General features: G+C 43.9%; 1 protein-coding gene across 2 annotated transcripts in view; it reads left to right on the forward strand.

Moving 5' to 3' along the window:
- Positions 1 to 23,982, forward strand: part of NUP188 (nucleoporin 188) — a 65,499-nt gene that overhangs the window by 19,833 nt on the left and 21,684 nt on the right. For both annotated transcript variants that reach the window (XM_030817982.1, XM_030817981.1), the window contains exons 9-20: positions 6,246 to 6,457; positions 7,145 to 7,259; positions 8,509 to 8,709; positions 10,873 to 10,962; positions 16,985 to 17,050; positions 18,326 to 18,445; positions 18,982 to 19,108; positions 20,285 to 20,437; positions 20,637 to 20,763; positions 20,999 to 21,086; positions 21,180 to 21,256; positions 22,609 to 22,723. In XM_030817982.1, coding sequence (XP_030673842.1) covers positions 6,246 to 6,457; positions 7,145 to 7,259; positions 8,509 to 8,709; positions 10,873 to 10,962; positions 16,985 to 17,050; positions 18,326 to 18,445; positions 18,982 to 19,108; positions 20,285 to 20,437; positions 20,637 to 20,763; positions 20,999 to 21,086; positions 21,180 to 21,256; positions 22,609 to 22,723 — 1,491 coding nt within the window. The remainder of the gene's footprint in view (positions 1 to 6,245; positions 6,458 to 7,144; positions 7,260 to 8,508; positions 8,710 to 10,872; positions 10,963 to 16,984; positions 17,051 to 18,325; positions 18,446 to 18,981; positions 19,109 to 20,284; positions 20,438 to 20,636; positions 20,764 to 20,998; positions 21,087 to 21,179; positions 21,257 to 22,608; positions 22,724 to 23,982) is intronic.

A 23,982-nucleotide genomic window follows, 5' to 3' on the forward strand; every position in this document is an offset into this window, starting at 1 on the left:
GCTCTGTCGCTCAGACTGGAGTGCAGTGGCATGATCTCGGCTCACTGCAAGCTCCACCTCCCGGGTTCACTCCATTCTCCTGCCTCAGTCTCCCAAGTAGCTGGGACTACAGGCGCCTGCCACCACACCCAGTTAATTCTTTTATATTTTTAGTAGAGACGGAGTTTCACCGTGTTAGTCAAGATGGTCTTGATCTCCTGACCTCGTGACCCGCCCACCTCTGCCTCCCAAAGTGCTGGGATTACAGGCGTGAGCCACCGTGCCCGGCACACCATATTCTTGAATATAAAAACTTAAACACCGGCTGGGCACGGAGGTTGTGATGAGCCAAAGATCATACCACTTGCACCCCAGCCTGGGCCACAGAGCCAGACTCTGTCTCAAAAAAAAATTTATATGCAAAATAACAAGAGCCGGCTGGGCTCAAGCGGCCCTCCCGCCTCAGCCTCTCGAAGTGCTGGGATTATAGGTGTGAGCCATTGTTCCCAGACTAAATTGATATACTTTTTAATGGGAAGCATTTTGACAATATCTAAAAATTTACAAAGTACATATTTCTTGATTCAGCAGTTTTTTGTTTGTTTATGATTTTTTAAATTGTGATAAAATAGACATAGCATAAAATTTACCATTTTAACTATTTTTAAGTAACTGTGACTATACTTTTTCTGGAATTACATATAAATAGAACCACACGATATGTAGAATTTTCTGTTTGGCTTCTTTCAGTTAGTGTCATGTTTTTGAGATTCATCCATGTTATGTACTAGTACTTCATTCTTGTTTATGGTTGAGTAGTAAACATTCCATTGTGTGGATATATACCATATTTTGTTTATCCATTTCTCAGTTGATAGCGATTTGCCATTTTTGTTTTTTGACTATTAGGAATAACGTGCTATGAACATTAGCATATGGGTTTTTTGGACAAAAGTTTTCATTTATCCTGGGTAAATAAATACCTGAGAGTGAGATTGCTGAGTCGTAAATGTAAATTTTTTTTTTTTTTTTTTTTTTTTTTTTTTGAGACGGAGTCTCGCTCTGTCGCCCAGGCTGGAGTTCAGTGGCGTGGTCTCGGCTCACTGTAACCTCTGCCTCCCAAGTTCAAGCGATTGTCCTGCCTCAGCCTCCTGAGTAGCTAGGATTACAGGCACGCATCACCACACCTGCCTAATTTTTGTATTTTTAGTACTGGGATTACAGGCATGAGCCACTGTGTCCAGCCGTAAATGGAAATTTTTATAAAGAATTGATAAGTTGTTTATCCATAGTGGCTATGCCATTTTGCATTCCCATCAGAAATGTATGAGAATTCCTTTTGTTTGACGTTGTCACCAACACTTGGTATGGTTGTTAATTTTAGACATCCTAATAAGTATATAGTAATATCTCATTGTGGTTTGTTTTGAGATAGGGTCTTGCTATTTTGCCCAAACTGGCCTTGAACTCCTGGGTTCAAGTGATCCTTCTGCTTGGCCTCCTGAGTAGGCTGGGATTACAGGCATATGCCACCATGCCTGTCTCATTGTGGGTTTTTTTTTATTTTTGAGACAGAGTCTCGCACTGTTGCCCAGGCTGGAGTGCAGTGGCACGATCTCGGCTCACTGCAACCCCTGCCTCCTGAGTTCAAGCGATTCTCCTGCCTCAGCCTCCTGAGTAGCTGGAACTACAGGCATGCCACCATGTCCGGCTAATTTTTTGTATTTTTAGTAGAGACAGGGTTTCACCATGTTAGCCAGGATGGTCTCAGTCTCCTGACCTTGTGATCCACCCGCCTAGGCCTCCCAAAGTGCTGGGATTACTGGTGTGAGCCACTGCACCTGGCCTCATTGTGGTTTTAATTTGCATTTCCCTGATGACTAGTGATGTTGAACATCTTTTCACGTGCTTATTTACTTACATCTTCTTCAGTCAAGTGTCCACATTTTTATCCTATTGTTTTTTGTGGCTGTTTGTCTTATCAAATTGTCAGAGTTCTTTATATACAGTATTGTAAATATAAGCTATTTACCAGATAGATGTTTTACAACTTTTTTCTTCCACCTAGTGGTTTGTCTTTTCCCACCTTAATTCTATCTTTTTTTTTTTTTTTTTTGAGACAGGGTTTTGGTTTGTCACTCAGACTGGAATCCAATGGTGGGAACATGGTTCACCGCAGCCTTGACCTCCCTGACTCAAGTGACCCTCCTGCCACAGCCCCACAAGTAGCTGGGACTACAGGCGGGTACCACCATACCTGGCTAATTTTTGAATTTTTTTTTTTTTTTTGGTAGAGATGGTTTTGCCATGTTGCCCAGGCTGGTCTTAAGCTCCTGAGCTCAAATGATTTATCTGCCTTGGCGCCTCCCAAAGTGCTGAGATTACAGGCATGAGCCACTGCTCCTAGACTGTATCTTTCCAAGAGCCAACATTTTAATTTTAATTTTTTTTTTTTTTTGAGACACTCTCACTCTGTCACCCGGGCTGGAGTGCAGTGGCACGATCTTGGCTAAGTGCAATCTCTGCCTCCCGGGTTCAAGGGATTCTCCTGCCTCCAGCCTCCCGAGTAGCTGGGATTACAGGCATGTGCCACCATGCCCGCCTAATTTTTGTTATTTTTAGTAGAGATGGGGTTTCGCCATGTTGGCCAGGCTAGTCTCACTCCTGACCTCAGGTCATCCACCTGCCTCAGCCTCCCAGAGTGCTAGGTTTACAGGCATGAGCCTCCTCACCCGGCCAAAGTTTTAAGTTTTGATAAATGTTTTTGTCAGTTTTGTCTATTATGGCTCCTGCCTTTTGGAGCTTGTCCTTAAATGTTTGATAGAATTTACCAGTGAAGCCATCTGGGCCTGGAGTTTTCTTTGTGGGAAGGTTTTTAATTCTTTTATTTATTGATTAAAATTTTTTGATCTCTTTTTAAAATTTTCATCAAGTTTTTAACAAAGTTTTAAATACTGAATTGTTTTCCTTGATTGATACAGAGCTATTCAAGTTTCCTGTTTCTATTTGGGACAGTTTTGGTAATTTGTGTCTTTTAAGGAATTTGCTCATTTCATTTCACTGGTGAAATGTATTTATATAAGGCTGTTCATATTATTTTCTTATGCTTTTACTCTCTTTAGAGTCTAGTGCTGTGCCCTTACTCATTTCTGATAATGGTAGTTTTTGTCTTCAATTTTCTTTATTAAAAAAAATTTTTTATTTGAGACAGAGTCTCACTCTGTAGCCCAAACTGGAGTGCAGTGGTGCATTCTTGGCTCACTGCAACCTCCACCTCCAGGGCTCAAGTGATTCTTGTGCCTCAGCATCCCGAGTAGATGGGAGTACAGGCGTGCACTGTTAAGCTCAGCTAATTTTCTGTATTTTAGTAGAGACGGGGTTTCACCATGTTGCCCAGGGTGGTCTCGAACTCCTGAGCTCAGGTGATCCACCCCCCTCAGCCTCCCAAAGTGCTGGGATTATAGACGTGAGCTACCACATCTTGCCAGTTTTCTTTATTGTAATGTCTGTTTTATATTTAATTGATTTCTGTTCTGTAACTTTTTTTTTTTTTTTTTTTTTTTTAATTTTCACTCTTGTTGCCCAGGCTGGAGTGCAATGGTGTGATCTTGGCTCACTGCAACCTCTGCCTCCCGGGTTCAAATGATTCTCCTGCCTCAGCCTCCCAAGTAGCTGGGATTACAGGTGCCCACCACCATGCCCAGCTATTTTTTGTATTTTTAGTAGAGATGGGGTCTCACCATGTTGGCCAGGCTGGTCTGGAACTCCTAACCTCATGTTCTGCCCGCCTCGGCCTCCCGAAGTGCTGGGATTACAGGCGTGAGCCACCGCGCCCGGCCTCTCTCTTTTTTTAAAATCGATTTCTACCTCCCTGTGTATGTGTGCCTGTGTGTGTGTGTGTGTGTGTGTGTGTGTGTGTGTGTGTGTGTGCACCCAGCCTTGTTCTTTATTTTATATATATATATATATTTTTTTTCTCCCTTTTTAAAATGGATTTCTGTCTCTGTCTCTCTCTGTGTCTGTGTGTGTGTTTGTGTGTGTGTATGTGTCAGAAGTCTCACTGTCACACAGAGTGAGACTCTCTGGATTTAATGTCCAAATATTGGATGTTTTTCGTAAATATCTGGGTTTTTTTTTTTTTTTTTTTTTTTTTTTTTTTTTTTTTTTTTTTTGAGACAGGTTCTTTCTCTGTTGCCCAGGCTGGAGTTTAGTGGCACAATCACAGCTCACTGCAGCCTTGACCTCCTGGGCGCAGGTAATCCTCCTGCCTCAGCCTCCCAACTAGCTAGGACTACAAGATGCTGCAGGTTTTGCCATGTTGCCCAGGCTAGTCTTGGACTCTCGGGCTTAAGGGATCTGACCACCTTGGCCTCCCAAAGTGCTGGGATTACAGGTGTGAAGTACTATACCAGACGAAACATCTTATTGTTCCCAATATTTTTATTTGATTCTGTTATCAGAGAACACATTCTTTGTCATTTTAGTCTCTAAAATTTACTGTCTCATGTTTTATGGCCTACCTTATGATCTTTCTTGGTGATTGTACCTGTACACCTGGAAAGAATGTCTAGTTGTTTTTTCAGTTGAATAGTATGAGTTTATTAGCATGGGATTGGTAATAACCTAAATGCTCATCCATCCAAGTGAGCAGGTAAAATCAATGATGGCATTTATGTGCAGTGGAATACTATGTAGTATTAAAAATATTGAGTGTATTGGTTGAATAATCTATGGCATATCCGCATAATGAATTATGATGCAAATAAAAGGATTAAAAATAGGGAGGTTTTTTTTGTGTGTGTGACAGAGTCTCACTGTGTCACCCAGGCTGGGGTACAGGGGCATGATCGTAGCCTACTGCGGCCTCAACCTCCGCAGCTCAAGTGACTCTCCAGTGTAGCTGGGACTACAGGCATGCACCTCTATGCCTGGCTCATTTTTAAAAACTTTTTCTAGAGATGGAGTCTCACTGTGTTTCCCAGGGTAGTCTTGAACTCCAGGCCTCAAACAGTCCTCCCACTTTGGCCTCCCAAAGTATTCAAGTATTAGGCTTATAGACGTGAGCCACCCTGCTAGTCTAGAAAATTTTTACTATACCTTTATAAGAGATAATTTTTAAGATACATTGTTGCAGCTGGGTGTGTGGTGGCTCAGGCCTGTAATCCTACCACTTTGTGAGGTGAAGGTGGGAAGATTGAGCCCAGGAATTCAAGACCAGCCCTGGCAACATAGCAAGACCTTGCTTCTAGAAAAAATTTAAAAAATTGGCTGGGTGCAGTGGCTCACGCCTGTAATCCCAGCACTTCGGGAGGCCAAGGTGGGCGGATCACCTGAGGTCAGGAGTTCGAAACCAGTCTGGCCAACATGGTGAAACCCTATCTCTACTAAAAAGAAAAAAATCAGCCAGGCATGGTGGCAGGCGCCTGTAATCCCAGCTACTTGGGAGGCCGAGGCAGGAGAATTGCCTGAACCTGAGAGGTGGAAGTTGCAGTGAGCCAAGATCGTGCCATTGCACTCCAGCCTGGGGGATAAGAGCGAGACTTCGTCTCAAAAAAAAAAGAAAAAAAAAAATTAAAAGAATTAGCCAGACATGGTGCTAACCTGTAGTTCCAGCTACTTGGGTGGCTGAGGCAGGAGGATTGCTTGAGCCCGGTTGGTCAAAGCTGCAGTGAGCTGTGATCATACCAGTGCACTCTGGGTAACAGAGCAACACCCTCTCTCAAAAGAAAAGATATATTGGTTGGCTGGGCACAGTGGCTTACTCCTATAATCCCAGTGCTTTGGCCTCCCAGGAGGATTGATTGAGGCTGGGAGTTCAAAACCAGCCTGTGCAACATAGCAAGACCCTTTCTCTTCCAAAAATTTAAAAAAAGAAAAAATGAGCCAGGCGTTTTTGTGCTCACTTTTAGTGCTAACTAGTCGAGAGGGTCAGGTGAGAGGGCAGCTGCCATGAGCTATAATTGTACCGCTGCACTCCAGCCTGGGTGATAGAGTCAGACCCTGTCTCTTAAAAAAAAGCAAAAAATCTGTCTCTTAAAAAAAAAATTAAATACAGGCCAGGTGCAGTGGCTTGCGCCTGTAGTCTCAGCTATTTAGGAGGCTGAGGTAGGAGGATCAGTTATGTGTAGGAGTTTGAGCAGCCATAATCTGCCACTGCACTGTATCCTGGGTGACAGATTGAGACCCTTTCTTTAAAAAATGTTTTTTAATTACTGTTTTTAATTTCATGTTATTTCTCTCCCATTTTGTTTTCATTGGTTGTACAGACAGAGCGCCAAGTGTCTCGCTGGTTTGTTCAGTGCCTTCGGGAACAGTCCATGCTGCTAGAAATTATTTTCCTTTATTATGCATACTTTGAGATGGCACCCAGTGACTTACTTGTATTAACCAAGATGTTTAAAGAGCAAGGATTTGGTAGTAGGCAGACCAATAGGCACCTGGTGGATGAGACTATGGATCCTTTTGTAGATCGGATTGGGTAAGTCAGTGAATTGAACATCATGGAACTTGCAGTGTTTAGAGCATTGATAGTATAGTGGTATGTAAGCAGGTGGGGGGTAGGTGTACTTTTCACTTAACGGGTGGGGAAATGGATAGGTCTACTGCCACGTTCCCTTTCATGCAGGGAGTAAAGACTGGGATTGAGAGAGGACTCTCAAATGAGTATTGTAATCTGCTTTTTTACTTACTGTCTTCATTTAAGGGGTTCATCCATTCACCAAAAATTCGTTGAACAACTATTGTAGGCCAAGCACTATGCAAATGCTAACAAGATAGTGATAAATAAGGCATATATGCTCACTATTCTCTTTCAGGTGAAATTTAAAGTCTATGGACTTTAAATTTCTTGTTTTTTCTATATTTATGACCATGGATATATCCACGATTGGGGGCCTGGTCACTCTGTGAGCAAAGATATATACCAGTTAATTTTGTGTGCGTGTGGTATAGATGGGGTGTCACTTTGTTGTCCAAGATAGTCTTGAACTCCTGGCCTCAAGTGATCCTCCCACCTCTGCCTCTCAAAGTGTTAGGATTATAGGCGTTAGCCACTATGCCTGGCCCAATAGGTTTTTTTGATATCGCAGTGTCTTATATCTCACCTTTGTCTCTAGTGAGTTTCAGAACGGGATATATAACATAGTGATACTATTTTTCTTTCTAGCTACTTCAGTGCCCTCATCCTGGTGGAGGGCATGGACATTGAGTCCTTGCATAAGTGTGCTTTGGATGACAGAAGAGAACTGCATCAGTTTGCACAGGATGGGCTTATTTGTCAGGTGAACTTGGAATAGCCTCTTTTTTTTCAGAGGGTTTATAAGTTAGTAGTAGCTTTCAATTATTGAACTGCTGCATAAGATTTTCAGTGTTGTGGAACTCTACATTGTTCAGTGATGTGGAGGTTCTGCAGTGTTTTTGTTCTGTTTTGTTTTTTTGAGACGAAATCTTGCTCTGTCACCATGCTGGAATACAGTGGCGCCGTCTTGGCTCACTGCAACTTCCACCTCCCGGGTTCATGTGATTCTCCTGCCTCAGCCTGCCTCAGCCTCCCAAGTAGCTGGGATCACAGCTCATTTTTGTATTTTTAGTAGAGACTGGGTTTCACCATTTTGGCCAAGAGGTCTTGATCTCCTGACTTCGTGATCCTCCCGCCTAAGCCTCCCAAAGTGCTGGGACTACAGGTGTGAGCCACCACGTCCAGTCTGTTTTGTTTTGTGAGACAGAGTCTTGCTCTATCACCCAGGCTGGAGTGCAGTGCTGCCGTCTCGGCTCACTGCAACCTCCACCTCCTGGGTTCAAGCGATTCTCATGCCTCAGCCTCTGGAATAGCTGGGATTACAGGCACACGCCACCACGCACGGTTAATTTTTATATTTTTAGTAGACATGGGGTTTCACTATGTTGGCCAGGCTAGTCTTGAACCCCTGACCTCAAGTGATCCACCTGCCTCAGCCTCCCAAAGTGCTGGAATTACAGGCTTGAGTCACCGTGCCTGGCCTCTACAATGTTAAACAGTTGATTAGACCTGGAGGAAATCTCAGATTCGTCAGTCATCTATACCAAGGTGATAATTGAGTCTGTGAGAGTGATTCATTCATGGAGATGGTACAAGGACAAAAGAGGCCCAAGGAGAAAACCCTGGGGATTGACTGCATTTAGGGAGCCTGTGAAAGAAGAGGAAAGGGGAAAAACATTGAGATGAGATGGTTAGGAAGATAGAAAATGAAGATAGAACGTAGAAAGTTTGAGAAGGATCAGGATAAAATTTCTAAAGTGTCTATATTAACATGCATTTTATAATCTTAAGACTACATAAAATTAGTAGACAAATTTTGTGGGTAAGAGGAAGAGTAATTGTAATTGAGGGGTTTATTACTGAGGTGGCTGGGGGTTTGAGAAGAGTGAAATATCAGAATGAGGAGTGAGGCCACTCTTTATGGCTTGCTTATTGAACATGATGAAGAATCTGGTCGAGGGATATTGACACTTTCTGTTCGGAGATGTAGATGTGTTTTCTTCTCTCACTAGGATATGGACTGTTTAATGTTGACCTTTGGGGACATTCCACATCATGCCCCAGTGCTTTTGGCCTGGGCTCTCCTCCGTCACACTCTGAACCCAGAAGAGACAAGCAGTGTGGTCCGAAAGATAGGTGGCACAGCCATCCAGCTGAATGTGTTTCAGTACTTAACCCGATTGCTCCAGTCACTTGCCAGTGGGGGAAATGATGTGAGTTTAAGGCTCTGGGTGGTGAGCATGGGAGTGAGCCGGCAGAAGCATTATAATAATGTAGTAGTTATAATGGTGGTGTGGATAATGGGATCATGTTGTAACTAACCTTTTGAGAACATTTAGACATCATCAGACATTATTTATAATGTTTATGAACATTATCTTATCGAATCCTTATAACACTTCTTCATGTTAAAGATTATCATTCTGTTTTATACATTAGGAAATCGAGACTCAGAGAGATGTAATTTGCCCAAAGCAACAAAAATGCCAGTAAATGGTAGATACGGTTTGAACTCTTTGCCAGTAAAGTATATCTTAAGAAGATAGCTTTGGCCATATTGACTGGAGAAGTCACTTCCAGGGGACTTAATCAACTGTAACAAGATGAATTAGAAATTCTCTTCAGTCTTATGTTGGGGTTTGAGTGGCATGGTTTAGAGAGCTTGTTTGTTTGTTTGTTTATTTTTGAGACAGAGTCTTGCTCTGTCACCCAGGCTGGAGTGCAGTGGCACGATCTTGGCTCACTGCAACCTCCACCTCCCAAGTTCAAGCGATTCTTCTGCCTCAGCCTCCCAAGTAGCTAGGACTACGGGTGCCTGCCACAACGCCCAGCTAATTTTTTGTATTTTTAGTAGAGACGGGGTTTTACCATCTTGGCCAAGCTAGTCTTGAACTCCTGACCTCATGATCCACCTGCCTCGGCCTCCCAAAGTGCTGGGATTACAGGCGTGAGCCACCGTGCCCAGCTAGTGAGCTCATTTTGACGTGGTAAAATGAAACCTCAGGTTCAGCAATTATTTTTTCTTTTTCTTTTTTTTTTTGAGACTAAGTCTTGCTCTATTGCCCAGGCTGGAGTGCAGTGGAATGATCTCAGCTCACTGCAACCTCTGCCTCCCGGGTTCAAGCGATTCTCGTGCCTCAGCCTCCCAAGTAGCTGGGATTACAGTCACCTGCCACCATGCCTGGCTGTTTTTTGTATTTTTAGTAGGGCCAGGGTTTCACCATGTTGGCCAGGCTGGTCTCGAACTCCTGATCTCAAGTGATCTGACCACCTCGGCCTCCCAAAGTTCTGGGATTACAGGTGTGAGCCACCGTGCCCGGCCAAATCGCAGTTATACTCCTTGGTTGGTATGCATTTGCCCAAAGGAGTTGAAAACATACCCACACAAATACATACACACAGACCTTTATAGCAGCTTCATTCGTAATTACTAAAACTCGAAAGCAACTAAAAGGTCCTTCAGTAAGTAGAACTAAACTGTTGTACATCTAGATGATGGAATATTTATATACTGCTAAATAAGCCATCAAACCATGAAAAGACATGGAGAAAACATTAAATGCATATTAGTAAATGAAGCCAATATAAAAAGGCTTCCAACTACATGACATTCTGGAGAAGGCAAAACCTTGGAGACATTAAAGAGAATAGTGGGTTGCCAACGGTCTGGTGGAGCAGGAGGTCTGAATTAGGTAGAACACAGAGGATTTTTAGGGCAGTGAAGCTATTCCATGTGATACTACAATGGTGGATACATGTCATACTTGTCCAAAAATCCATACAATGTACAACACAAGATGACCCTTAGTGTAAACTGTGGACTTTGGGTGATAATAATAATGCCAATTTAAGTTATTCAGTTGTAACAATTGTACTGTTTTGGTGGGATGCTATTTATGTGTGGAGGCAGAGGATATATGGGAAATCCTTTTCTGCTCAGTTTTGCTATGAACCTAAAACTGCTGTACAAAACAAAGCCTATTTAAAAGGAAGAAAACTCAGCCAGCAGGCCCTACTTGTTGTCACTAGTTGGCTTATCTTGGTGGCCGTTCAGGTGCTATATCAATTCCCATTACCACATGCAGACTGTTTACTGTAGGCTGGATATGGTTTTCTTCTTCCCCACACAAACTTTGATGATTTTGGCAATAATTCCCTTCTGATTTTATTCTTGACTTTGTTGTAATACTTGCGGTTCCTGCTTTCTCATTTCTCCCTTTGTCTTCCTGATCTTGTAACTAAATTAGGAAAATTATGAAGCTTCAGATTTCCTTCCCATTTGTTTACAAAGAATATATGACTGCGATAGGATTATGCTGAACCTGGGGAAGAGTTGTATCATTCAGAATGATTCACTGACTCCTTTGTCATTCCAGTGCACCACCAGCACTGCATGCATGTGTGTCTATGGACTGCTCTCTTTCGTTCTGACCTCGTTGGAGCTGCACACACTGGGTAATCAGCAGGTCAGTGTCTGGCTTTCATGAAGCTGTCTCTACTGCCCAGCTTTGCAATCAAGTCCCAAAAATATACCCCCATTGGATCTGATACTATTTACCTCATGTGTTAATTTGTTTACTGGTGTTCATTTTTATTTGCTTTTTTCTTTTTTCTTTTTTTTTTTTTTGAGATGGAGTCCTGCTCTGTCGCCCAGGCTGGAGTGTGGTGGCGCGATCTCGGCTCACTGCAGTGTCCGCCTCCTGGGTTCAAGCGATTCTCCTGTCTCAGTCTCCTAAGTAGCTGGAATTACAGGTGTCCGCCACCTCGCCCAGTTAATTTCTGTATTTTTGGTAGAGACGGGCTTTCGCCATGTTGACCAGGCTGGTCTTAAACTCCTGACATCAGGCGATCCACCTGCCTCGGCCCCCCAAAGTGCTGGGATAACAGGCATGAGCCACTGCACGCGGCCTTGTCTTCATTTACTGTTATATAGGTGATAAATGTTAATTGTAGAAAAAACAGAAAATGCTGATAAAAAGAAAAAAGTATAGTCCTGTCACATAGATAACTTGATAACATTTTGATGTATTCCCTTCCATTTTCCAAATATGTATATACGTGAAAATATAGTAATTCTTCTCTAGAAATGGAACAACAATGGATATACTGTTTTTAAAATTTGTTTATTTATTTATTTATTTATGCATTTATTTATTTTTTTTTTGAGGTGGAGTCTTGCTCTGTTGCCCAGGCTAGAGTGCAGTGACGCGATCTCGGGTCACTGCAACCTCCGCCTCCTGGGTTCAAGCGATTCTTCTGCCTCAGCCTCTTAAATAGCTGGGATTAGAGGTGTCTGCCACTGCGCCCGGCTAATTTTTGTATTTTTGGTAGAGACGGGGTTTCACCATCTTGGCCAGGCTGGTCTCAAACTCCTGACCTCATGATCCACCTGCCTTGGCCTCCCAAAGTGCTGGGATTACAGGTGTGAGCCACCGCGCTCAGCCCTGTTTATTTATTTTTTAAGAGACTGGGTCTCAGTATGTTGCCCAGGCAGGTATCGAACTCAGGACTTTTCACCTCCGCTTTCCAAATGTATACCGTTTTGTAACCTCATTTTTTTACTCTGTAGTACATCTGTCCCAGACATTTGTTGATGCTAGTTAGTCTTCTGCAGTGGGTTTTTTGTTTTTTGTTTTTTTTTTGGTGAGACAGTGTCTCATTGTGTTGCCCAGGCTGGTCTTGAACTCCTGGGCTTAAGCTGTCCATCCCTGTCAGCCTCCCACAGTGCTGGGATTACAGGTGTGAGCTATGGCACCTAGCCTAAAATGTTTTTTAAGATGAAACATTTCAAACTTATACCAGAGAAGACAAAATTACATATTGAACCCCATGAGCCCATCACCAGCTTCTACCAGTTGTCATCTCATGGATAATCCTTTTTCTGCCCCTTCCCTCCTTGATTATTTCAAAGCAAATGTCACATACTATTTAACTTAATCTACGAACATTTCAACAAAACTTAACATTACAACCATTATCACACAAAAGCCCCCCAGAAAACATTGTCTCTTTTTTTTTTTGGAGACAGGCTGGAGTGCAGAATACAGTGGCGCGATCTCGTCCCACTTCAACCTGCACCCGCTAGGCTTAGATGATCCATTCACCTTAGCCTCCTGAGTAGCTGGGACTACAGGCGTGTGCCACCATGCTCAGCTAATTTTTGTGTTTTTCTTGTAGAGATGGAGTTTTGCCATGTTGGCCAGGTTGGTCCTGAACTCCTGACCTCAGGTGATCCCACTGCCTCTGCCTCCCAGAGTGCTGGGATTACAAGTGTGAGCCACCATGCCTGGCCGAAGTTATTTTTCTTATGCTCGGTCCCATATTTGGCCTGTAACAGCTTTCTAAATCTGTTTGACACTACCCTTATATATTTTGATAGCTCTGTTGCTTTCTTTTCTTTTTTATTTTCTCTATTGCTTCCTTTTTAAATTTAATTAATTAATTTCTTTTTCTTTTCCTTGTTTTTTTTTTTTTTTTTTTTTCTTTTGAGGCGGAGTCTCGCCCTAGTCCAGGCTGGAGTGCAGTGGCATGATCTCGGCTCACTGCAAGCTCTGCCTCCCGAGTTCACGCCATTCTCCTGCCTCAGCCTCCCGAGTAGCTGGGACTACAGGCGCCCGCCACCAGGCCCGGCTAATTTGTTTGTATTTTTAGTAGAGATGGGGTTTCACCGTGTTAGCCAGGGTGGTCTCGATCTCCTGACCTCGTGATCCGCCCGCCTCAGCCTCCCAAAGTGCTGGGATTACAGGCGTGAGCCACCGTGCCTGGCCTTATTTATTTTTCTTTAAGACGGAGTCTCGCTTGTCGCCCAGGCTGGAGAGTAAGTGGCATGATCTCCACTCACTTCAACGTCTGCCTCCTGGGTTCAAGCAATTCTCCTGCCTCAGTCTCCTGAGTAAGCTGGGTTTACAGGTGTATGCCACCACGTCTGGCTAATTTTTGTATTTTTAGTAGAGACGGGGTTTTGCCATGTTGGCCAGGCTGGCCTCAAACTCCTGACCTCAAGTAATCCACCTGCCTCAGCCTCCCAAAGTGCTGGGATTACAGGCATTAGCCACTGCACCAGGCCTATGTTTATTTCTTATTGTTTTGAAATGGAGTCTCACTCTGTCGCCCAGGCTGGAGTACAGTGGCGCGATTTCAGATCGCTGCAAACTCTGTCTCCTGGGTTCAAGTGATTTTCCTGCCTCATCCCCTTGAGTAGCTGACGTTACAGGTGTGCGCTACCATGTCTGGCTAGTTTTTGTAATTTTAGTAGAGACAGGTTTCCCCTTGTTGGCCAGGCTGATCTCAAACTCCTGACCTCAAGTGATCTGCCTGCCTCGGCCTGTCAAAGTGCTAGGATTATAGATGTGAGCCACTGTGCCTTGCCTCTTTTCTCTGTTGCTTTCTGGTACAAGATGTTACAGGATTATCTTGTAAGATTCTTGCGTCAGACCTGGAATCTGCTTATTCCAATAGCCTTGGTTATTTTTAGTGGGAAATGATATTTGATGAGTATCCTGAAAACTAAATCACTCTCTTCATTTTTAGTGACTAGTAACTTGTTTTGTAAATTGACTAACTTGGTGAAAATTAAAATTTTTTATCATTAGAGAGAAATGAGTTTGGTTGAAAGACTCAATTTCTAGAGGCTGGGTGTAGTGGCTCACTCCTGTAATCCCAGCACTTTGGAAGACCAAAGAGGGCAGATCACCCGAGGTCAGGAGTCTGAGATTAGCCTGGCCAACGTGGTGAAACCCCATCTTTACTAAAAATACAAAAATTAGCCGGACATGGTGGTGGGTGCCTGTAATCCTAGCTACTTGGGAGGCTGAGGCAGGAGAATTGCTTGAACCCGGGAGGCAGAGGTTGCAGTGAGCTGAGACTGTGACATTGCACTCCAGCCTGGGAAACAAGAGCGAAACTTCGTCTCAAAAAAAAGAAGACTCAGTTTCTGAAGGTCATGGGCATAGAACAAGGTTTGTGTACTTTGGGAGAATTCTGGTTACTTTTGACCCGACCTTATACCTGGAGGATTGGTATTAACATATTAGGGCCAGGCACTGTGGCCCACACCTGTAATCCGAGCACTTTGGGAGGCCAAGGCGGGTGGATCACTTGAGCTCAGGAATTCAGGACTAGCCTGGGCAACATGATGAAGCCCTGTCTCTACCAAAAATACAAAAAGTTAGCTGAGTGTGGTGGCACGCACCTGTAGTCCCAGCTACTCAGGAAGATGAGGTAGGATCACTTGCCTGGGAGACGCAGGTTTCGGTGTGCTGAGATGGCGTCACTGCACTCCAACCTGGGAGACGGAGTGAGACCCCATCTCAACAACAACCAAAAAAACATAGAGTTGCGGGAGTCCTGGTACTTGGGGTTTTTTTTTTTTTTTTTTTTTTTTTTTAGGTAGAGTCTCGCTCTGTCACCCAGGCTGGAGTGCAGTGGCACGATCTCGGCTCACTGCAAGCTCTGCCTCTCGTGTTCACGCCATTCTCCTGCCTCAGCCTCCCCAGCAGCAGGGACTACAGGCGCCCGCTGCCACACCCAGCTAATTTTTTTGTATTTTTAGTAGAGACGGGGTTTCACCATGTTAGCCAGGATGGTCTCGATCTCCTGACCTCGTGATCTGCCTGCCTCGGCCTCCCAAAGTGTTGGCATTACAGGCATGAGCCACCGCACCTGGCCAGGTACTTGGATTTTAAAGAAGTCATTCAGTGAGCATTTATTAGATTCCCTGTGTATGCTAAGCTCTGTGCTAAGTGCAAAGGATAGAACAATTAAAGACATTGTTCTTGGCCAACAACAGTGGCTCATGTCTGTAATCCCAGCACTTTGGGAGGCCAAGGCAGGCAGGCCACCTGAGGTCAGGAGTTTGAGACCAGCTCAGCCAGCATGGTGAAACTAAAATGCAGAGATGAGCTGGGTGTGGTGGTGGGCGTCTATAATCCCAGTTACTCGGGATGCTGAGGCAGGAGAATAGTTTAAACCGGGGAGGCGGAGGTTGCAGTGAGCCGAGATTGTGCCATTACACTCCAGTCTGGATGAAAGACCGAAACTTTGTCTAAAAAAAAGAAAGACATTGTTTTTGCCCTCTAGGCGAGCAGTTTAGCTGAGCCTAGTAATAACTTACATTTATGTGGCATTTTTGAATTTACAGTCTACTTCCTCATACATCATCTCATTTAATCCTTATTTATAATCCTTATAATCCTACTCTGAAGCAGATATTACTGTCCCCATTTTACAGATAAAGCATTTCTGGTTCAGAGAGATGAATTTGTCTAACATCATACAGCAGACACAGCACACCCTGGACAGGATATAATCTTACTTTTTAAAGCCAGAGTTCTTGGCTGGGCATGGTGGTACACTCCTGTAACCCAGTGCTTTGGGAGGCAGAGGTGAGAAGATAACTTAAACTCAGGAGTTAAAGGCTGCAGTGAGCTATGGTGGTGCCACTGCACTGCAGTCTGGCCAACAGAGCAAGACCCTGTCTCTAAAAATGGATACATATCTACTTACATACATATATACAAAAATGGTAAAAAGAGGCTGGGCTCACTCCTGTAATCCCAATACTTTGGGAGGCCGAGGTGGACAGATCATGAGGTCAGGAGATTGAGACCATCCTGGCTAACACGGTGAAACCCCGTCTCTATTAAAAATACAAAAAATTAGCCGGGCGTGGTGGCAGGCACCTGTAGTCCCAGCTACTCAGGAGGCTGAGGCAGGAGAATGGTGTGAACCCAGGAGGCGGAGCTTGCAGTGAGCCGAGATCGCGCCACTACACTCCAGCCTGGGCGACAGAGTGAGACTCCATCTCAAAAAAAAAAAAAGTAAAAAGAAACAAACCCACTTACTCAGAATTCTTGCACTCTAGTCTGGGTGATAGAGCATGACCTTATCTTCTCTAAACATAAATAAATAAATCAGTCAACCAACCCATCCACCCTTAAGCAGTTTTTTTGTTTGTTTGTTTTTTGAGACACAGCCTCACTTTATTGCCCAGGCTGGAGTACAGTGGTATGATCTCAGCTTACTGCTACCTCCATTGCTTGGGTTCAAGTGATTCTCATGCCTCAGCCACCCAAGTAGCTGGGATTATAAGGTGTGCACCACCATGCCTGGCAAACTTTCGTATTTTTAGTAGACATGGGATTTTACCATGTTGGCCAGGCTGGTCTCGAACTCCTGACCTCAAGTGATCTGCCGGCCTCGCCTCCCAAAGTGTTAGGATTATAGGGGTAGCCCCTGCACCCAGCCAACCAACCAATTCTTAACCAGTTCTTTCTGACTTTCTATATTAAGGTGTTTATTTGATTTTATTTGTTTTAAGAAGAGGATTTACTGTGTTGCCCAGGCTGCTCTGGAACTTCTGAATTGAAGTGGTCCTCCCACTTTAGTGTTTATTGGTGTTTTGGTGTTTTTATTTCAACAGAATACAATAATAAAGATAGAGTGGTTCAGCTAGGGAAAATGATCCATTTTTCTTCCCTCCTCAAACAGGATATAATTGATACAGCATGTGAAGTCTTGGCCGACCCCTCTCTTCCGGAACTGTTCTGGGGGACAGTAAGTATGTCAGAGAGAGTCACTGCATAGCAAAAGAATTGTTCAAACACTTGTTTTCTTACAGGTTTTGTACTAAGCATTCATGTGTATTTTCTCATTTAATCTTTATAACAATGTATGAAGTAGATACTATTACTGTCCCTCTTTTAATGTGATGACACATGACACTTAGAGATGTGAAGTGATTTGCACAAAGTCACACATAGAAAGAGGCAGCCAGAACCCAGTTCTGTCTGACTTGAGTCTGCAGCCCACGTTATTACCAGTGTGCTGTCTCCAACCCACCAGGTTTTTTTTTTGTTTGTTTTGGTTTTGTTTTGTTTTTTGAGATGGAGTCTTGCTCTGTTGCCCAGGCTGGAGTGCAATGGCGCGATCTCGGCTCACTGCAACCTCTGCCTCCCGGGTTCAAGCAGTCCTCCTGCCTCAGCCTCTCAAGTAGCTGGGATTACAGGCACCCGCCACCATGCCCGGCTAATTTTTTGTATTTCTAGTAGAGACGGGGTTTCACTATGTTGGCCAGGCTGGTCTCGATCTCCTGACCTCGTGATCCGCCCGCCTCGGCCTCCCAAAGTGCTGGGATTACAGGCGTGAGCCACTGAGCCCGGCCTTCCAACCCACCAGTTTTTTGTTTTCATATATGGCAGTATTTTAGACACCAGTGTTCCTGCAGCTCTTGAAAGTGCTTTTAGGAGATTGTAACCATAGCCTATGAGTTGTCAGGGTATTGTAACTAGTTAGAGTGAGAATTTGGCTTTGAAAAGAACAATTTCTCACCAGTACTTGCCCTGAGCATTGACAACAGTCTCAAACCTCAAGATCCAACTGATGATCTACCTGTATATTTTACCCTCTTTTTTGTAAGATGCTGTCTGATGTTATAGAACCACAGTGCTCCTGGGAGAAGCTGGTATGAAACAGTATCTAGAGTGAGCATCTGTGGTTGCTGTGTGGTAGCCAACTGCTGAAATAGTTGGGTAATTTGCACTTTAGTGGAAACATGTAATGCACAGGTGAACAATACTGTCTTCCCATAGAAAGGATGGCTGGGAAGAGGTCACTGGATAGAATAGTAGTCTTTTTTTAGGTCCCTCACTAAATCAATTGTTTTATATCCTTTTTCAGTGGAAATATGAAAGTCTTAAATTATTAAGGAGGAATGATATCTGTCTAAAAGGAAGGATTAATTCTAAATTTTCTTATGATTGCTGGGAAATTTGGAGAGATGTTAATTTGTGGATAATGTGAAGATCAGTGATTTGTCTCCTTCCACCACAGGAGCCAACTTCTGGCCTTGGGATCATTCTGGACAGTGTGTGTGGAATGTTTCCCCACCTCCTCTCCCCACTCTTGCAACTGCTCCGAGCCCTGGTATCAGGGAAGTCCACAGCCAAAAAGGTAAGTTGCTCAGTCAGATAAGTAAAGAGAATGGGAGATTCTTTATGGAGACTTTATTAGGAATCTTTTGCTTTCCACATTGCAGTTCTACTGCCATGACAAAAGTTAGTCTGAAGGTGAATGAAAGATACCAAAGATAGCACCTCAATTCTATAAAATTAAATAATCTTTTCATTAAGTACCTATTGTAGATACTGTGGGACTAAGGCTAAGTATAAAGTTCCTTAATATCTAGTTGGAAGTTACTAGATATAAGAAATAAATAGCTAAGAGCCAGGTGGTACAGAGTAAATGTCATTTGAGCAATAAAGACCATACCGTTCGGGAGAGATAACTGCCCTTGTGGAGTGATGGGGACTTGAGCTGAGTGTTAAAGCCCAGTGAAGATTTGGCGAGGGGCGCAGAAGGCAGTTCCAAGAACAGTCACAGTGGTGGGATTGCAAGAAGTTTGAGAGTCTGGTTGAAAGGGCAGACTGTGGGACCTCCCCTTGCTTATCCCGGAGGGGAATGTGTGATGGTTTTTTCTGTTTTGGCAGGTGTATAGCTTCTTGGATAAGATGTCTTTCTACAATGAACTTTATAAACACAAGCCTAATGATGTGATCTCCCATGAAGATGGAACTCTTTGGCGGAGACAAACACCCAAACTCCTTTATCCCCTTGGTGAGATAAAGAGATCCCCCTTTTATGACAGCTTTTTTTTTTTTTTTTTTTGATGTCTTGCTCTGTCTATCCAAGCTGGAGTGCAGTGGCAAGATCATAGCTCACTGCAGCCTTAAACTCCTGGGCTCAAGTGATTCTCCCACCTTAGCCTCCCAAAGCACTGGGATTATAGACGTGAGCCAGTGCATCCAGCCGGTTACACTCTGAGGCTCTTATCTGTTCCAAGTGCTCAAAGAGGAAAATACAGAGGGAATTGCCTCACTGTTTTAATCCTGGCATCATCACCATTGACTTCTCCAGTGATCTAGGCACTAGCAGTCCTATGAGGTATTGTTGGTATCATCATTTGAATGGAAAACTGTTCTTTGCATTCAAGTGATTTTTAGACATGTAGAAAGGGTCACTTGTCGGCCAGGTGTGGTGGCTCACGCCTGTAATCCCAACACTTTGGGATTACAGGCCAAAGTGGGCGGATCACCTGAGGTCGGGAGTTCGAGATCAGCCTGACCAACATGGAGAAACCCCGTCTTACTAAAAATATAAAATTAGCCGGGCGTGGTGGTGCATGCCTGTAATCCCAGCTACTCGGGAGGCTGAGGCAGGAGAATCGTTTGAACTTGGGAGGCGGAGGTTGCAGTGAGCTGAGATCATGCCATTGCACTCCAGCCTGGGCAACAAGAGCGAAACTCCATCTCAAAAAAAAAAAAAGACACTTGTCTACATGACAAGAACTTTTTTGGGTATTTTAGTTGAAAAGCTGTAGGAATGTTAGCTACTAAGAAGAGAGCCTGTGAATCCCAGAACTTTGGGAGGCCAAGACAGGCAGATCACTTGAGGCCAGGAGCTTGAGACCAGCCTGGCCAACATGGTAAAACCGCATCTCTACTAAAAATACAAAAATTAGCTAGGAGTGGTGGTGCGCACCTGTAGTCCCAGCTACTTGGGAGGCCGAGGCACGAGAATCACTTGAACCCAGGAGGTGGAGGTTGCAGCGAGCCGAGATCATGCCACTGCACTCCGGCCTGGGCAAGAGGGAGACTCTGTCTCAAAAAAAAAAAAAAAGAGAGAGTCTGTGAGTTTGTGTATCTCTGTGTGTTTGAAATATTGATGTCTGGTAGAGGAGTTACATTTTTTATTTATCCTCAGATATTAGACTAATTTATCTTTCTTTCTTAGGGGGTCAGACCAACCTTCGCATACCTCAAGGCACTGTGGGCCAAGTAATGTTGGATGATAGGGCATACCTGGTACGCTGGGAATACTCCTATAGCAGCTGGACCCTCTTTACCTGCGAGATTGAAATGTTGCTTCATGTTGTTTCAACTGCAGGTAAGGTCAACTTTCGGAAACATCACTACGAGGAGGAAAAGTGGACGTGCTTGGAGGATTTAGAAAATAGAATATCTACATAAAATTTAGAACCATCAAGATTGTGATTTGTCTGATTTGTGTATCTGGATCTCAGAGACTGTTCAGTGATCTTAAAGGGGTTGTTTGCTGTGAGGTCACAGGCTGTCTTTCTTCTCAGATGTGATTCAGCACTGCCAGCGAGTCAAACCCATCATTGATCTCGTCCATAAGGTCATCAGTACAGACCTGTCGATAGCAGACTGTCTCCTGCCCATCACGTCTCGCATCTACATGCTGCTGCAGCGGTGAGTCTGTCTTGGCTGACCCTCAGCTGCCCAGTAGAGATCTTAGCACTTGTGCCCTCAGTTTGCAGGAACCTGGACACATACCCACTGGGTTAAAGTTCACGCATGTTCCTTGGTTTTCCTGTTTTTATATGTCTGCTGAGGGGAGTGACTGGGGAGAGAGAACTGGAAAAATTTGTGAGGGAACCAGTGTATTATTTGCTTTATTGAGTATAGTGTATTGTTCTCCAACCAGGTTAACGACAGTGATCTCCCCACCTGTGGATGTCATTGCTTCTTGTGTCAACTGCTTAACTGTTTTGGCTGCCCGCAATCCAGCAAAGGTAAGATGCCAGATCTTCCCAACAGCCAAAAATGTAGCACTTGGCACATACTTGAAGATAGGTGGGCATTTAACTCTTCCTTTTCTTTCTCAGGTCTGGACTGATCTTCGTCACACAGGTTTTTTACCATTTGTGGCCCATCCTGTCTCCAGCCTGAGTCAGATGATTAGGTGAGCCAGCTCCTAGGGTGGTGGGCCATATTCCCTAGTGAGAACCACATATGTCTCAGATCTAGCCTAAGTTTATTAATTTTATTTTTATGTATTTGTTTATTTTTTTGAGATGGAGTCTCACTCTGTTGCCCAGGCTGGAGTGCAGTGGTGCAGCCTCTGCCTCCCATGTTCAAGCAGTTGTTGTGTTTCAGCCTCCCGAGTAGCTTCGGATTATAGGCTTGAGCCACCATGCCCGGCTAATTTTTGTATTATTTATTTAGTTAGTTACTTTTTTTTATTTTTTGAGATGGAGTTTCGCTCTATTGCCAAGGCCAGAGTGCAGTGGCACGATCTAAGCTCACTGCAGCCTCCGCCTCTCGGGTTCAAGCAATTCTCCCACCTCAGCCTCCCTAGTAGCCAGGATTACAGATGTGCGCCACCACGCCCGGCTAATTTTTTGTGTTTTTAATAGAGACGGGGTCTCACCATGTTGGCCAGACTGGTCTGGAACTCCTGGTCTCAAGTGATCTGCCCACCTTAGCCTCTCAAAATGCTGGGATTATAGGCGTGAGCCACCGCGCCCGGCCTGATTTTTTTTTTTTTTTTTTTGAGATGGAGTTGCGCTCTTATTGCCCCGGCTGGAGTGCAATGGCGTGATCTTGGCTCACCGCAACCTCTGCCTCCCAGGTTCAAGTGATTCTCCTGCCTCAGCCTCCCGAGTAGCTGGGATTACAGGCATTCACCACCACGCCCCGGTAATTTTGCATTTTTGGTAGAGATGGTGTTTCACCATGTTGGCCAGGCTGGTCTCGAACTCCTGACCTCAACTGATCCGCCCTCCTTGGCCTCCCAAAGTGCTGGGATTACAGACATGAGCCATGGTGCTCGGCCGAGAAGAAGAGAGATTTCTTATCCAACATCAATCACGTTAGTATGTGAGCATTTACTTTCCAGCCCAGAAAATCCAGAGGTTTCTAGATTCAGGGACTTGGTGTCCCGTTATTAAGCCACAATCACTCTGTACTTTTTCTCATTTCATGGGTTCTCGAGCTCAGCCAGTAGACCACTTACCAGTACACAGGCTCCATCTTACTACCTGAGCATTCTCGCCTTGCTCGCTCTTGACAAAATGTTTCCCTGATGTTCCTTTGATTTTTTTACTTCCAATCTCTTGAGGTTTTACATCAATAAAACATGTTCTTAATGTTTACCCTAGGTACAGAACTGTCTCGATTGGATTATTTCCATTGGAGAGCTTTTCTATTTTATGTTCAAGTCATCTGGACTATAACAAGAATGCTCTATGATTAGTTTCTTGAAACCTTGAAATTTCTCTATCATTTTTTTTCTCTCTACTTCTCTTTTTCCAGTGCGGAAGGGATGAATGCTGGAGGGTACGGAAACCTCTTGATGAATAGTGAACAGCCTCAGGGCGAGTATGGAGTTACTATTGCCTTTCTGCGCTTGATCACCACCCTTGTCAAGGTACAGTCTGATTTTGTTCACAAAGGGCAGAAAAAGAAAAGGTCCAGTGTGGTCAGATGACTCTGAAATAGTTTCCCTGGCCCCTGGTGCTGTAATCTTCTTGTCTGTAGGCAGAATAGTCATCTTGAAGTTATAGTGACAACAGTTTCTATGTATTGAGTACCTACTATGTGCCAGTATATTCTCTATTAGGTGCTTAATGATGTGAATTTATTTAATAGTTGGAAGGTTTATGAAGTAGAATGGAAGAGGCCAAAAGGGTATTGCAGTGACTGTCAAGCTATTTTGACAGTAACCCGGGATAGTATCATATCCCAGTATATATACATGTGTGTATATTCCTGAAGCAAAATTTCACGGTTTATTTCACATTTATTCTTACCACACAAGTTGTACCCTGATATTTTCTATTCAGTCTCCTCCCTATTTAAGTGAATTTTGACCATAGACTGATCTCATAGTCTCCTAATGGGTTACAACTCGGTTTGAAAAATACTGACATAGAGCATAAATGATGACATAGAGCATAAATTTTGGAGTCAGAATTAGGTTTACATTCAGGTTGACAGCTTACTAGCTGCATGACCTTGAGCAAGTAAAGAATATCTTAGAGTCTCTAAAATAGAATGCTATATGGTTTCTACCTCATGGGATTGAGAAGAGGGTCATGCATGAAAAAAACTATACTTCCTGCCTGCAGGAATCAATGAAAGCTTAAAAAGAAATGATTGTAGGCTGGGTGCAGTGGTTCATGCCTGTAATCCCAGCACTTTGGGAGGCTGACGCGGATGGATTACCTGAGGTCAGGAGTTTGATTCCAGCCTGACCAACATGGTGAAACCTCATCTCTACTAAAAATACAAAAATTAGCTGGGTGTGGTGGTGGATGCCTGTAATCCCAGCTACTCAGGAGGCTGAGGCAGGAGAATTGCTTGAACTTGGGAGGCGGAGGTTGCAGCAAGTCGAGATCACGCCATTGTACTCCAGCCTAGGCGACAAGAGTGAAACTCCATCTTGGGGGCGAAGAAAAAGATTGCATATAGAGATAGGAATATAAATATAGATATATATAACTAAAGAGTCCCCATTTTTAATAGAAGGATACTACAGTTAACAGATATCATTGGGTATCAGATTTTTGCATATCAGATCTCCTTTCTAGTATTTCAGTGATGGGATTGAGGTTAGGGACGGCTGGCAATCATGATAGTGAAGTGGCATTGTTCATCATCAGCAATCCTCTATCCTTTATGTTTAAG

Source organism: Nomascus leucogenys, chromosome 8 (assembly GCF_006542625.1).
Source record: "Nomascus leucogenys isolate Asia chromosome 8, Asia_NLE_v1, whole genome shotgun sequence".
Classification (NCBI taxonomy): domain Eukaryota; kingdom Metazoa; phylum Chordata; class Mammalia; order Primates; family Hylobatidae; genus Nomascus; species Nomascus leucogenys.